Here is a 15,982-nt window from a genome sequence, read left to right as displayed (position 1 = left end):
TGAGTAACCGTACATGATGTGCATGCGTTCCTTGGCAACCGTAATGTAAATTTAACCCATAAGCTGAGCGGGTGGTAATGGATTTGGAAAGGTGGTGGTGCTGTTATAGTAAAGTACTGAACCATATGCATCTATGGCATGAATTTGAACATCCTGGGGGAGATCGTTCGAGATATAGCAATTACAAGATTTTCTGAAAATTTGACCTCTGACCTTTACCTTCAGGCCAAGGTCGCAGAGATTCAGACTCTTACTAGCTGTATCTATGGTGTGAATTTTAACCTCCGAGGTCACGTTGTTCTGGAGTTTTGGCCAACGTTAAAGTTTTAATGGAACAGACGCCGCCGCCCACACCAAGGCGATGACATCAGCTCGACTTTTTCTAAAAACACGAACATGCAAAATTACCCTTTAGTAATTCCATGATTTGACCCATTACTATGTTAATATTTCAGTGTTATGGATGTTACCTATGAGATGTTGGAATTTCCCCAACTGGTTTAGCAGCAGGATCGTGACGCGTAGCAGTCGTCACACCGACTATCACAGTGATCCTCAAAGCCACACACTGAACATCATTCATTCTGGGAGTGTTCACCAGCTGGAATCAAGGACCTGAACTATGCTCTGTGAAGTGGAAGCTCTGGCTTTCATCATAACGTGTCCTCACACACTGACATTCAGGGAACAGCTCACTATGAAGACCTTAACCTTTCACTTTAATTTAAATTCCAGGAAAAGTTCAGTTCTGTTCTTGCTTATTTTTGACAGTCACGGCACATCGTATGTACTTGATTCTGTGGGCTCTTATTTAAACCGCATCCTGTTACTCTGTGAAAAGTATATGAAACCTCACTTGATGTGATACCGAGGAGGCTAATCAGGAAACATGTCAGCACAGGTTACATAAGAATCTCAAGCTCACCGGAAGAAGTGAAAACATGTCTGTTCTGCTTCTCAATACATCTGCCTGTAATACACACATTCAAATTATTGCCACCACTTACCAGGTAATAGCCATATTACAAGTTTTACACAAAGTAATGCATGCTTTTCCTTCTCTTATTTAAATGAATGACTTTCGGTTGCCAAAATCAAATGTTGTCAAAGGCTTTCGATACACGGTTACCACAGTGTGTTTTTATTTTTTTAAGAACACCCTCAACAACTTATGCTGTTATTCATTTTAATATATATAACCATTGTCATATATTCCCATTGGTGCCAAAGTCAGCAGCTTGCAGCATTTTCCATACAAATTAAAAACATTTGCATTTTTAGTAATTATCAAAATGTTTCAAAAACAAACAAACATTCCAATCAGCTTGTTAAAGTGATGACATTTAGTATCTATTAAATCTATTTAGGAATTCCTGATGTAATTATCTGGTAACTGCATTTAAAGACAGTGAGGTCCTTTATGAAACTTGGCCTCCAACAGTTGGCAATTACACTAAATCAGGACTATTTATAATCAAGGAGGCCTATAAAAAAAAAAAAAGAAAATCTTTAAAAAAAAAAAAAAAAAAAAAAAAAAGGGAAGGGAAGGGGGGGGACCAGAAGCTTGCTGCCAATATGTTAAGAATAATAAAAAAATAAAACTTTTGTAAACATACAATGAAATTCAACTGTAAAAAACAGCTGCACCTACTGCACAGTGTGCACAAGACTCGACACGTTTGTGTAAGTGAAAGGTTGTTTCCACCTGCGCACAGAGGGTTAATCTGAACAACGCATGGATGTGTGTGTGCGCTTACACATGCTGTAGCATGATTTCGCTTATAAATGTGTAACTCTCTGTTCCTTTTCCTACCAGTCAGCACACAGTGGCAGCACACAATTACTTTCTACTGCAGAACGGTGCAAAAGTTAACAAGTACAAATATCAGACACAAGCTTGGATGACATATGCATAACCACACTTTTTAAAAAATGAAAGAAAAAAAACAAACAACTTATGCAACAAACAGAATCACTGATCAGATTAAAAAAAAAAAAGAAAATGGGGGAAACAGGTTGTAGTTTTTGCATGTTTTTCCTCATAAAATAACTTTAAATCTACAAAGCACAATGTGAAGAGTTCATTCGTGGCTGACTTGCTTCATGTCTACGCTGATCGCAGCGCTACTATAGATTGATATATGCATAGAGGATTTGATTTACTAACTGTTAAACGTCATGATCAAAATGACGCAAACAAAAACCAAACAATTCAATCGCAGCAGATTATGTTTAGTGCGTTCAGCATTTTCAGGTATCCAGTCCAAGCTGGTTACTGTAACCCATCCGCACACTGACCGCCTCGGTCGAGAGACGACAGGCGACCACTGTGGCGCATCCTGCTGTTCAGCCTCTGCACTGTGTGCTTGTTACTGAACTAGAGGTGTCACCCAGTATTTACTTTCCACCCAGCCACTGTGTTTGGGCTAGCTTTAGAGCAGTAAAACTGAAGAATCACCTGGCGACTGGAGCCTTAAACCATGTCCCTCTCCAGTATTTACATCCCCAGTGCCGAGTCGCTGATCAGCTGGGAATTAACTTTGGTCTAGGATGGACTCTCCTCACTGAGATTAAACCTTAATGTGTTGAATCCATCACTACAGGAGCCCATTATCAGTTTTTGAAGGCCCCATAGCGGCTGGCTTTACTAATGAAGTTCTTGAGCAGGTCGTGATCCATATCTGCAAAGGCCTGGGTCTGCGTGACAGCCGTTAGATGATTCACACAAAACTTGAAGCAGAACTCCTCCAGGTCCTAAAAATGAAGAGGGCTGTCTGGTCAGTGCTGAGGAGTATAACTGACTAGCTACTGTGCACGCCTCCACCACCACGGTGTTTTGACTATGTGTCAGAGGCTATAAGCTTACCCGCGCCTCATACTTGACGGCAGCAGAGAGCAGAGTGATGGCGTTTTCTTCAGAGATGCCTCTCTTGATCGTTTCCTGGCACAACCTCTTCAGCCTCGTTTCTCGGTAGAAGGTGGCCAAGTCTAGCAACCCTGCACACACAAAAACAAACGCACACGTGATTCTGTTCAGGACTTGTGCACTGACTTGTTGCAGCATTTCCTTTGCTGTAGAGAACTGTGAGCCATGTCTAACTTTACCAATAGCGTCCTCTGGTGGCAGGTTTATAGTGTCAGTGTAGAGATACTCCAGGAAGGCTCTGTACACCAAGTATGAGAACTGATGAATTTCTATGGCGTCCTGGTCTGTTTCATTCAGCAGTGCACGGAAATGCTCACACCTGGAGGGGAAAGAAAGGAGAAGATTTGTAGCAAAAGCAGCTTTTTTTAAAACTTTGTCGTCACACGTCATCACGTGGAGCTAACAAAGTGCAGGCTTGAGCTGTCAGAAAACTGCATTACCAAATGAAAAATGAAATTAGCAAAAGGAAGAGGTAGAAACAGCACTTCACAATAATTGTCATGCTGAACTGGAAAAAGAGGCTGCAATTTCCATTAATTTTTTATCAACATGCGTCACGCTGGAAGCCTGTTCGGCTGCTGAAGTGACAAAATATACATCACCTGGAAACTTCACCAAGCCCGTTAGTGTTCAAAAATCTAATCTAAAATAAATATACACTAGTTAAAAACAACTACAGGAGTAGACAAAAGTTAATAACACTGGATACAAAGACAGAAATACCTTTTTTTTTTTTTAATTGATCTCCTGTGATTGTTACTCTTATAATGTTGTTGAAAATGAAAAAAATACATTTTTTCAAGATTCTTATAGACTATGCCCACAAATACAGCCCAAGTGCAGGATCTTACCTTCCTTATGGGCCCCTACATTAATTACTACTAATTATCATTTATCTTTTTTTTGCTTCAATTTTCCCCACACTGCTAATCTCTGATGCCTCAAAAACACTGCCTCTACCATTTCTTCTCAGGTCACGGTTGAACAAACAACCGAGTCTCCGCTCTCTGATGCATCTTAAACATATCATTTGCATGTGATCTTGCCAAAGCAGACGGTTTCCACTGCTGCATATTCGTGTGAGCCAGTGCACTAAGGTTAAAGCTGCAGACAGTCTGGCTCCTTCCTACTGACAGTGCAAAAGAGCAAGGGACTGGAATGCAGATACTCTGTGTTCAAGTGTGGTTATAAAAAGAAACACGGGAAACAATAGGCCTGACTTTGCTTATTCGAGAGTTTAACAGGAAGACAAGGAAACACTGTCTAGCATATGAAGTTTAAATATAGGGAAAAGACACTTTGTTAAATTCCTTATCACAGAAAGATTAGTGTCAGTGCTTCTGCTGCCACGATGGAGTTTCTATGATTATAAAATAAATAATTTTACATCTTCAAAGTGCATTTATATTCCCCTAAAAATCCCACAATGTACGCCAAGTGATCTCATTAGTGATGACCAGGCGCAACCGCTGAATGCAAAAAATACACCCATGTGACCAAAATGAAAGCCAGGATGGTAAAGAAGGCTGTTCTTGTGAGGAAGAAAACAAACTCACATTCATATTTAAAAAAAAGAAGTCAGTGCGGTGGCCCGACATTAGAGAGGAAGAGCTGCAGACATTGTCTCAGTTGCACAGATTATTATGTGCACTCAAAGGTAATGATGCACCACGTTACACCCTTCCAGCCACACAGCAGCTGCTCAAAATGTCACGAGGCTGGATTCGTTTTTCTAGACTTCTTCTGTTAATGAGTCTATACCCCCCCCCCCCAAAAAAAAAACAAACAAACAACCAAACAAACAAAACTAGAGGACTTTGAAGGTCCTTGCTTTCTGTACCTGATTTTCAGCAGAGCTTTGTGAACATGGATGCATTTTCCATCAACCAAGAACTTCAGATCTGAAATCTCAGGACTGTCAAACTCCTTCTTCAAAGACTGAGCGACTGTCAGGTAATCATCACCATCTGCCAAAAAAATAAACACAGGCAAGTTTTTTGTTTTGCTTTTAAAAAAGGGAATAAAGCATCTTTTGCTAAACATGACTTAAATGCATGACCGCTAAATATTCAAAGTACAGGACACATACAGGGTATGAAAAGAAGTGTACTTAAAGAGCTGCCTACAGGCAAGCGAGGGGTGACATCTTTACCCATCTTAGAGGAAGCAAAGGGCCACACATGGGCTATCAAAAACAAAATATGGCTACAGGTGACACTGAAAATATTACCAACATAAAGAAGTCCACCTAAATGCTATTTCAATATTTAAATTAGCCTACACCAGGGCTATTCAATTAGCGGCCCGGGGGCCACATTCGGCCCGCGAACCCCCTTTGACTGGCCCACCCCCTGACTGACCCAACGTAAGCTGCAAAAACGCATTTAAATCATATTTGCTGTGACAGTTTTTAAAATTCCCGCCCTTCCTCTTGTACTTGAACGCACCACTAGCAACGCCAGCCCAGAATACTCCAAGTGCGACAACCGCCAAAATATATCACTGACAGGTCAAAAACGTAAAATTGACAATGAAAATCGCAGTTTTAACCCTGCTTGGACTAATGAATGTGTTTATTTTACCCCAAAGACTGAACTCATTAGGTCAGCATTACTTTGAATATGCAGAAGAAGCTTTAATTTTATGGTTATTAAGTGTTCACTTGGTGCAGTTTCTTTTGTTGAAATATTTAATGCACTGCATCAGTTGGTCTTTCTAGTTCAACAAATGCACTTTTTCAAATACATCTAAAATGTTATAGAAGGGGGGGGGGGGGGGGGGGGGTCCATTAGCCTTACTAAGAGGAGTATAAACAAATAAGTTAGGCTCTCTCAGTGACAGGTTAATGCTCTTCAGTTTGTTCTGAGTTCATACAAACATTTGTCAGAAATGGAGTGGAAACAGAGTTTCCTGTTTATTTCTTAGGCCACTTGCAGGAATGTGTACCTATGACACACTGATATATGCATAATTAGCTCTAACCAGACACAGAGTAAATGTCACAGTGTCAGAAACATAATAACAATCCTCTAATTATTGTGAAAACTTGACATCTGGGACTCTTTTTTTCAGTTTTACAAATCCCCTCCAGGCTGGCTACTAAACTGTGTGACCTTGGCCTGCACTCCTCCCTGCGCAGGTGGATCTTAATTTTCTGAGTGGCAGACCACAGGCGGTACGTGTGGGCCACCACGTGTCATCTCCTCTCACCCTCAACACTGAGTTGAGCCCTCTGCTGTACTTCCCCTACACCTACAACTGTGTGGCCGCCTCAGATACCTCCCAGTATCATCATCAAGGTCGCTAACAACACTGCAGCAGTGGGCTTGATCTCAAACAATATCGAGACTGCCCACCAGTCTGAGATCAACCACCTAGTTGACTGATGTAAGGAGAATGACCTTGAGCTGAAAGTCTGTAAGACCAAGGAGCAAACAGTTGACGTCACCAGCAAACAGCAGGGGAGTTTCCACCCTCTCGGCATAAATGGCCCCAGATGGAGAGGGCGGATAACTTTGGATGTGTTTACGTCTCTCAGAAGCTGTCATATCCCTGCAACATTAACACTCCGGTGAAGAATCCCCATCGGGGCTCTGACTACCTCAGGCCATTAAAAGGACTTTAAACTCCCACTCAGTGTGCTCCGGAATTTCTATACCTGCACTATACAGAGCATCCTGAGTGGGAGTATCACCTCTGGGATGCTGCACCTGCTGGGACCACTTGGTCCTGAGGAGGGTGGTGCACTCAGCTGAGAGGACCATCAAGACCACCCTTCCCACAGAGAGAATAAGGAGGAACTTTTACCATCATGTTGCAATTTTTACTTTATTTTGTGAACAGCTGCAGGTACATAAGCATTTCACTGTAAATTATTATGGTCCTATAAAACTTACCAACTGAGAGGAGGTGCCACGTGACCGCTGGCGTGGCAAAGCAAGCAAACACATCATCTGTGCTGCTGAAATGAGTGAGATGGGGACTCGCTACAGCCTGACCTCGACACTGACCCCACATCAGAACTTGTCCGCTCTGCGTCTTGGCTGCTGACGTGTGGCTGGTGTGACACGCAGCCACTTCCACTATCCTGTCGAGAAACCCCACAAATCTATACTTAAGACACAATTTAATTCGCTTTCATTCAGTTGTATTTATATAGCACAAATCTGCAAGAGAAGCCACACTTCAGGGCATTCTAGGCCTTAAAATACACTATACTGCCAACAGTATTCACTCGTCTGCCTTCACACACATATGAACCTGAGTAACATCCCATTCTTAATCCACAGGGTTTAATGTGATGTGGGCCCACCCTCTGCAGCTATAACAGATTCAACTCTTCTGGGAAGTCTTTCCACAGGTTTAGGAGTGTTTATGGGAATTTTTGACCATTCTTCCAGAAGCACATTTGTGAGGTCAGACACTGATGTTGGAGAGAAGGCCTGGCTCACAATCTCCGCTCTGTGCACTATGACCCTCAGCATCCGCTGACCCCGCTGTCATTTTACATGGCCTACCACTTTGCGGCTGAGATGCTGCTGTTCACAATCACTTCCACTCGGCTATAAACCCACTAAAACCTGACTGTGGAACATTTATTAGTGACGAAATTTCACTAACGGACCTGTTTGAGACATTTGGCTACTCTGAGGATCTGTGACTTATTATGGCAACAACGTGTTACAGGTAATTTAAAACGGGATAAAAACAAAGCACTAACCTCTCCTTGTCTGTGTTTATCTGAATGGGGAGCGCTTGGTTACTCTTATTGCCTGTTCCCAACTGCCCATATGAGTTGGCTCCCCAAGCATAAACAAATCCCTCATCTGTCAGTGCCAGTGTGTGTGCATATCCACAGGCGACCTGTGTTTGGAAGGAAGAGGGTATTTAAGACGCATGTTAACAGAAATAACAAATCAAATACAAAGTTTAATAACGTTTATCCCTCTTTAAACTCTTACCTGTACAATGTTAACACCTTGGAGAGCAGCAATTCGACACGGGGTCTGCTGATTCCCATTGTTGCCCAAACCTAGCTGTCCATTGCAATTATAGCCCCAACCATAGATCTGGAAACAACAGACATATTCAGGAAATGCAAAAAAATTATAGTCATGATTATTTTGGTCACTACTGAAATTACGATTACACGCTGACTTTGACACAGTGAATACCTTGAAATCTAGTGCACTTCTACAATCTCCTCAAAATAAAACACTAAATTGAAAATAAAATACAAAATATAAAATAAATAAATATATAAATGAATTATAAATGAAACAAACAATAAAATAGAAAAGGTAATACCAGTTATCACGACTAATAAAACTAAGAAGAAATGGGACCAATTTATGTAGACCAAATAAATTTGCTCACTTTTTTGTGCCACAACATCCTGAAAGATCCTGTACATGTATGTAAAATTTATATTCACTTCACTCCAGTCAGTAACTGAATCCAAGAACATGGAGGCTGGCCCATTGTAGCCCAGAGCAAACAGGCCAGCACAGCAAATACTGGTTATACTGGGAGGGCTGCGACGCTCCTCTAATTTTTCCACTTCTTTGTACTTTCTCTCACATCCATTCCGATAGTTTCAGGAATCTCCCTCCAGGAATTTGCTGACATTTATGAGCCCCTATTATTATTATTATTATCTTAAGATGATGATTGTTATTCTCTCACTGACAATCTGATATTCACACTACTTCAAGCCACGACCGTGAGCTGTGTGGAGGTGAGAAAGTATACTAGGTTTGAACTTTTTTCCACCCATTTCTTGTGTAAAAACAAATGCAGTACTACTTAGGCCTTCTAAAAAAAGACTGCATGTTTTTAAACTATGTTGCATACTGTACCCCCTCACACTGAAGGTCTGCTTTTCAGTCCGTCTTCAAGAATGAGCATTCAGATCAAGTGTGAACACTGATTTCAGACATTGTAATTAAATGGTTTTTGAACACGTGCAGACCGATGTGACCCGTTACCTCTCCGTTGTCCAGTACAGCCATAGAGCAGAGCTGACCACAGGCTATGTTCACCACCACCTTGTTCTGCAGGCAGCTGCTGACTCGACGTGGTGTCGGCTGGTTGGCAGTAGAACCTGAACCGACTTGCCCGGAGTTGTTGTAACCCCACGCGTACACCTGGACACAACGATGAAGGTTCGCTTTGCAGAGAAATTCACAGATCAAACAGAAACAAATTAAGGAGAAGATAAAAATACCTCTCCATCAGTTGTGAGGGCAATAGTGTGGTGGGAGCCACAGGCCACTTCTGTTACTCTCTTGCTGAGGAGGTTGGTGGACACCAGGGCAGGGGTCAGTCCATGGTTGGTGGTCCCGTTTCCCAGTTGGCTGTAGCCATTGTGGCCCCAGGCATATACCTCTCCATCTACACAGCAGCAGGAGCAAGTTTATCCATGTTGTCATAGGAGTTAATATTTTATTAAAAAACAAGCAGACTATTTCACGATATAGAGCAGAAGTTAAGCAACACTACTTTTATTAGACATCATAGATGGACTTAATACAGCTGAATAAATGGGAAATTGAGTAAAGAAGATTGCACAGACTCAACTCCCATATGGCCATAATTAACTTTATGTACCACCAATCAGTGTAACTGAAACTGGGGAACAGATTTCTCCACATGCAAAGAAAAAAAGACTGACTGGCCTCCCTCAGATGATGTGGAGTTAGTTAAACATTACCAAATATCACAGAAAAACTGATTAAAGTAGTGTAAAGGTATCTAAGCAAATCAATACAGTACAATTACCCAAATAAGTAAGAATGCAAATCTCTTCGAAATCAACTTTCAGACTTTTTCATTTATTATTCTAAACACCAATCAGTAAAAGTTTCATTTGCATTTGAAATCCAACAGTTTGAATGCCTTTTTCCATATTTTGTCACATTACAACCACAAACATAAATATATATTTCACTGGAATTTAATGTGAAAGACCAACACAAAGTGGTTACAATTGTGAAGTGGAAAGAAAATTATACATGATCCAAAACATTTTTTATAAATATAAAAGTGAAAAGTGTGGTGTGCAAAAGTATTGAGCCCCCCTGAGTCAATACTTTGTTGAACCACCTTTTGCTGCAGTTACAGCTGCAGGTCTTTTAGGGTATGTTTCCACCAGCTTTGCACATCTAATGACTGAAATTTTTGCCCATTCTTCTTTGCAAAACAGCTCAAGCTCAGTCAGATTAGATGGAGAGCGTTTGTGAGCAGCAGTTTTCAGATCTTGCCACAAACTCTGGATTGGGTTTAGGTCTGGACTTTGACTGGGCCGTTCTAACACATGAATATGTTTGGTTTGAAACCATTCCATTGTAGCCCTGGCTTTATGTTTAGGATCGTTGTCCTGCTGGAAGGTGAACCTCCGCCCCAGTCTCAAGTCTTTTGCAGACTCCAACAGGTTTTCCTCCAGGATTGTCCTGTATTTGGCTCCATCCATCTTCCCATCAGCTCTGACCAACTTCCCTGTCCCTGCTGAAGAGAAGCAGCCCCAGAGCATGATGCTGCCACCACCATATTTGACAGTGGGGATGGTGTGTTCAGAGTGATGTGCAGTGTTAATTCTCCGCCACACACAGCGTTTTGCATTTTGGCCAAAAAGTTCAATTTTGGTCTCATCTGACCAAAGCACCTTGTTCCACATGTTTGCTGTGTCTCCAACATGGCTTCTGGCAAACTGCAAACGGGACTTTTTATGGTTTTCTTTTAACAATGGCTTTCTTCTTCCACTCTTTCATAAGGACCACATTTGTGCAGTACATGACTAATAGTTGTCCTGTGGACAGATTCCCCCACCTGAGCTGTGGATCTCTGCATTTGGTCCAGAGTCACCATGGGCCTCTTGGCTGCATCTCTGATCAGTGCTCTCCTTGTTCGGCCTGTAAGTTTAGGTGGACGGCCTTGTCTTGGTAGGTTTTCAGTTGTTCCATACTCTTTCCATTTCCAGATAATGGATTGAACAGTGCTCCGTGAGATGTTCAAAGCTTGAGAAATCTTTTTATAGCCTAAGCCTGCTTTAAATTTCTCCACAACCTTATTCCTGACCTGTCTGCTGTGTTCTTTGGACTTCATGATGCTGTTTACTCCCCAATATTCTCTTAACCAACCTCTGAGGGCGTCAGGGAGCAGCTGTATTTGTACTGAGATTAGATTACACACAGGTGGACTCTTTTTACTCATTAGTAGTCATCAGGCAACTTCTGAATGCAACTGGTTGCACTCAGAGAAAAGCACGCATGCAAACACACCTCTAGATTTTGTAGCACACTACACCCAACTATAAGTGTAATGTTTAAGTGCAAGCATGAAGGCCTAGCTCCTCAGAAGAAGTCTACTTTGAACAAAAAGAATTTTATTTTAATAATCTAAATACAATATGAACCCAATTGTGGCACAAAAATCGAAATAAAATATCTAAAAAAAAAGATTTGCATGTGTTGACTCATTTGCTTGTTATTCTATTCCTCTGCTTCCTGAGGACATTTTACCTATAAGACCAAAAAAAAGGTTTTGGAGCTACACCACCTGCAGTAGCGATAACCACATGTGGCCCCGTTCCATAGCTTAGGGATACAATCTTCTTTCCACACAAGACATCAATCCTGCGTGGCTCGATGGTACTTTGAAGGTCTCCGAGCCCTAAACAGCCGCTGCAGTTGGTCCCTAAAGCGAAGACCTGCAAAGAAAAAACATTTAAAAAAAGATTTTATAGCTTTTTTTTTTTTTTAACATCTACACTAAGAAATAAGAAAGATTATATCATTTTTTGTTTGTTATAAAATATCACAGAACGGTGAAAATGTCTCAATCTAAATATTCTTAGTTGATAAATTAATTTATGATCATTTCTACAGTGAAACAACCAAACTAAGCTACAGCTGAAACCAAGCTATAATAATCTTAAGAAGTAAAGTGTTTGTAAAAATATGACTGAAACAAAATTATAAGCAGGCATAACTATTGCGCCTACAGGCCCCACTGAATGTGACACACGACAATTTAAAGTGAAATCCAACAAAATACAATTTAACGGTACAGCTGACTGCTCCAAAACATCAAACAAATAAGCAAGGGTGGAAAGATTAGGCATGCATCACACCTTTCCAAAGGCTCAGGCATTAAGCCCATTGGCTAAAGATAGCCTCATTCTATCTGCTTATCCCTCTGCCTGGAACTGCACCTCACATCAAGCAGAGAGTGAGAGGCCTGAAGCATTTTTTTTATCCACTTCTAAACAAGAACTACTCAAAAATCAATACAAGAAAATGAATGAAGTCCGTAAGATGCTGCAAGACATCTTTGTGTAAACAAGAAGATGAAAGCAACCCCGCTTAAACGCCAAATGTTACCTCATCATTAACTGTGACATAGAGGGCTTCATTCGCAGCACTACCAAAGACACAAGCCTGCCGGATAAGCCGGAGTTCCTCGGGAGGAAGGAGCGCAAACACTGGCCACTTCCCCACGTCCAGCATACTATTCAGCTGTGGAAAAAAAGAGAAAAACACAAATAAACATATTTAAACCCAAGTCACTAACCCTTTAAAATAAAGGGAAGGTTGATGAGATAAAGTGAAACGTTGTCATGTTAAAGACGTTGATGCTCTGGTTATTAAACTGGATAATAAATACTTTCTGCTCTTTTAAAGAAAAGAATATAAAATTAAATATAAAAGTTTATCGTATCTGCAGCAGCATTCAGATGGGCACATGTAAACAACAGTTTTGTACATGGATTAACACGTGTACGCCTGGCTCAGTGAAGTAAACACACTTACTACCAGTGCAAGTAAAGACCACATTTTGTCATCTCCGCAGGTGTTACTGCTTTACACTAACTTATGTCTGACACAATATTTCCAGCATAACGGCTTCAAAATGTGCCATGAATGCACCGTCACACAGCTGTCTATAACTGTGTGATTAATTGAAAACAGCAACCAGCTAAATCAATAAAACCTACTCGTCTGCATTTCTATTATCATTAATTACAAGACCTTTAAAAGATAATTATCTAATATTGCTACTAACATGTCACCACCTTGTTAAAATAATGGCCTAAGTCATTTTTTAGCTAAAGTTTTATTTGTTGCCTAAATCTACTTTTCGATGTTTCGTTCAGTTTTTTTTTTTTAACTTTCCTGAAAAACCTGAAGAAAAAAAAAACGACTTAGGCCATTATTTTAACAAGGTGACGATGTGGAAATCCTCAGCTCGGTTTTTATTAAAAACAAAAACTCGTTTCATGCCTGTTTTTACTGCCGTGTCAGGCATATGTATCAGATGAGCCTAAACATGAAGTTGCACTTAGCATGAACCCACGCAGCACCTCCCTAAACAAACACACCACCATCACCAGCTGCTGCTGCTGCGGCTAAGATGTCCCACACTTCAAAGAGCGCAAATCAGCGTGTTGGCTTTTACAAGTCAGCTACCAGCAATGGGAATTATATTATCTCAAATTATCCCACAAAAACTATCAAGCTAATTAGCGCGTGAAGTGGTGTTGCTAATGCTTCTGCTGCTGCGCGCTCCAAGTGTTAACGTTACCTTCCAGCTAGCGGTTTAGTCCCCGACGTCGTTTTCTAATCAAAGGTGACGCTAAAAAAAAATGTCACCCAACATATTTTGCAAATAACCTCGCAGGAGACGTCATGCCGACAGACTGGTGCAGGTCTAGCTTCACGTTAGCTGCTGTGGCTGCACCTTGTTGTAGCTAGCTTTAATCGCTACACCGCCGCCTGAAAAACATACACACACACGCACCACCACACTTCCTCTAGCCACTTGGTGCGTTTACGGAAAATCGGAGCTGGGAACGTCAACTGTTTATGGGCAGAAATATGAAAAACACTTTTGTTAATATGCCAGTATTTTGTGTGGAACTTCGAGAAGCACTTGATGGTGTGAAGCAGATGTGGGTGTTGCATTTCTGACTGAGTTTTGAAGTACCGTTGCAGCCACGGACACAGGCTCTGTATCAATGGACAGGACATCTCCAAAAAATGAAAATAAAAAAAAGTGTAAAGTAAACCATTAGACTTTATCATAAAGTCACATATGCGACCCTAACTGACATTCATGGTAAATGGTAAATGGTAAATGGACTAGTTCTTATATAGCGCTTTTCTACTCAGTATGAGCACTCAAAGCGCTTATACAACCTGTTTTGCATTCACCCATGCACTCCCATTCATACAAGCACTTCCATTTTTACTAAGCTAAGTGCTTTTAATTAACTAACATTCATGTTCCTTTTACCCGTAAAAGGTTCTTATGTGCATTTTCTTTAAGTTAGTACAACTTCATGTGGATAGTGCATGGTTTGATTAGTTACTCAGTGCTCTCAAAACATTAATGTAAAGGTTCTCCTGAGGATCCGCAATCCCTACTCCAATAAATGTGATTCAAATGATCAAATGAGTATTAAATGCTGCAGGGAGAGCATGTAAAAGAAGAAGTCCCCAGGGAATTAGCATTATTGTCCAGCTACATAAAGTCACCCTTATAAATCCACTCCCTCTTCATTGTCCTCCTACATTTCCTTCCACATTATCATTCGTATTATTTTGTATTATTTTTTCTGTTCTGCTGCTTTCCTTGATGTTGCTCCTCCATCCTGCATTTCTTCTCAAGTCTAAAAATTTACATCCGGCAGTCAGTGATGCATGCACAGGTGTTTGCATATAACATACTTGAGTGTGAACTACTTGTGTATATGGGCAAGAAGTCTATGTGCTTTTCTAAAATCTTGTCTCTGCATCCTTACAGTGACATGTCTAGTGTTATTACATAAAAAAATAAAATAAAATAAAATAAAATAAAAGGCACAGTGTAAAAAAAATAAAATGTGGTTTGTTGCCTGAGGGCAACACCATGCTATAGAGGGGTAATATATTTGTATATCTACATGTGTCTTACAGTCTTACAATTTTTTATGTTTTCATCTTTTCATCATATTTTGCAGATTAAATCCATCTGTGTATGTTCTTTCTTTCATTCCCTGTTTTAAGCAATTACTGAACTATCTGCATATTTCACTGACTACTTATTAATCAGTATCTCTTAAAGAGTTACCTGGAAATTAATCTTGTTTTTTTTTTTTTAGACTTTATTTCATCACTTTTGGGGAAGATTTCTCCATTTGTGTGTGTGTGTGTGTGTGTGTGTGTGTGAGTGACTGAGTGAGTGAGTGGGTGGGTGAGCAGGTGATGCAAATGTTCTGAATGAAGATTTTAAAAAAGTGTGTATATTGTTTCTGTAATAACTATATGCATATATGAGACTGTTACTGCAGCACATCACGAAATGTGAAGAGCTTCACACAACAAAGATATAGTGAAGCTTCTTATGTAGGCAACTACACTGGGACTAGATTAAGCATGGTGCACTGTCCATGATGTTAACCCATTAACCGAGACTTGATACAATAGCACTTGAAAGCAGGTTTCAGATAGATAGATAGATAGATAGAATACTACAGTTTACAGGCAACATTTATTTCTAATGGTGTAAATTTCAAGTAACAAACAAAAAATTGGTCATCTATATTAAAAAAAAGGAAAACAAAACAATTAGAAAAAGATAATCTCTTTGAGCCATGCCAATGCATTTCCAAAATTAGTTTTGTTAGAGTAGAAAAAAAGATATCAAAATATATTTTTTGCCCACTAAAACGTATAGCACTCCAAACACAAGTGATTCAGTTATTTTCTGTTGAATGCAATGTTGGATTTCAATTATTGTTTAGCAGAAGGTTTGATATCACTTGTCCCATTCACAGCGTCAAATTGGCTCTAAGCGCTGTTTAGTTTTTCTTGATTCACGTAAAATACTGCGGTTCATTCTCATTATAATTAAGCCCTTCTAAGTACAAACCAGCGGATGGGGTAGTCTTACACGTAGAGCGGCGGTGGTCCCAGGACTGACCACGTAGCATTCTGAGATTCCCCCCGAACGACTTGGTTGGACGAACCGCTCACAGACACGTCAACCATAAGGTCTTCCTCAAAGTGATGAAAAAAA

At 40.4% G+C, this 15,982-nt stretch overlaps 1 protein-coding gene across 4 annotated transcripts; it reads right to left on the bottom strand.

Moving 5' to 3' along the window:
• Positions 1-1,542: 1,542 nt before the first annotated feature.
• On the bottom strand, positions 1,543-15,932 carry rcbtb2 (regulator of chromosome condensation (RCC1) and BTB (POZ) domain containing protein 2). Of its 4 annotated transcripts, none has more exons than XM_030745205.1 (12): positions 15,857-15,932; positions 12,307-12,441; positions 11,483-11,633; positions 9,153-9,319; positions 8,914-9,072; positions 7,888-7,995; positions 7,647-7,789; positions 6,823-7,013; positions 4,767-4,893; positions 3,106-3,245; positions 2,867-2,997; positions 1,543-2,754 (listed from the first exon to the last, which is right to left on the bottom strand). In XM_030745205.1, the coding sequence occupies exons 2-12, from the start codon at positions 12,430-12,432 to the stop codon at positions 2,614-2,616; spliced, it is 1,584 nt and encodes a 527-aa protein (XP_030601065.1). In that variant the 5' UTR covers positions 12,433-12,441; positions 15,857-15,932; the 3' UTR covers positions 1,543-2,613. The 4 variants fall into 4 exon arrangements, with proteins under 4 accessions (XP_030601065.1, XP_030601064.1, XP_030601063.1 ...); XM_030745204.1 differs by lacking the exon at positions 15,857-15,932 and adding an exon at positions 13,508-13,724; XM_030745203.1 differs by having other exon boundaries at positions 2,867-3,245.
• Between the last annotated feature and the right edge of the window lie 50 nt (positions 15,933-15,982).

The sequence above is a fragment of the Archocentrus centrarchus genome, chromosome 13 (assembly GCF_007364275.1).
Source record: "Archocentrus centrarchus isolate MPI-CPG fArcCen1 chromosome 13, fArcCen1, whole genome shotgun sequence".
Taxonomy (NCBI): Eukaryota; Metazoa; Chordata; class Actinopteri; order Cichliformes; family Cichlidae; genus Archocentrus; species Archocentrus centrarchus.
The sequence above is the reverse complement of the archived record's forward strand: the minus strand, read 5'-3'. Positions and strand labels throughout refer to the sequence as shown.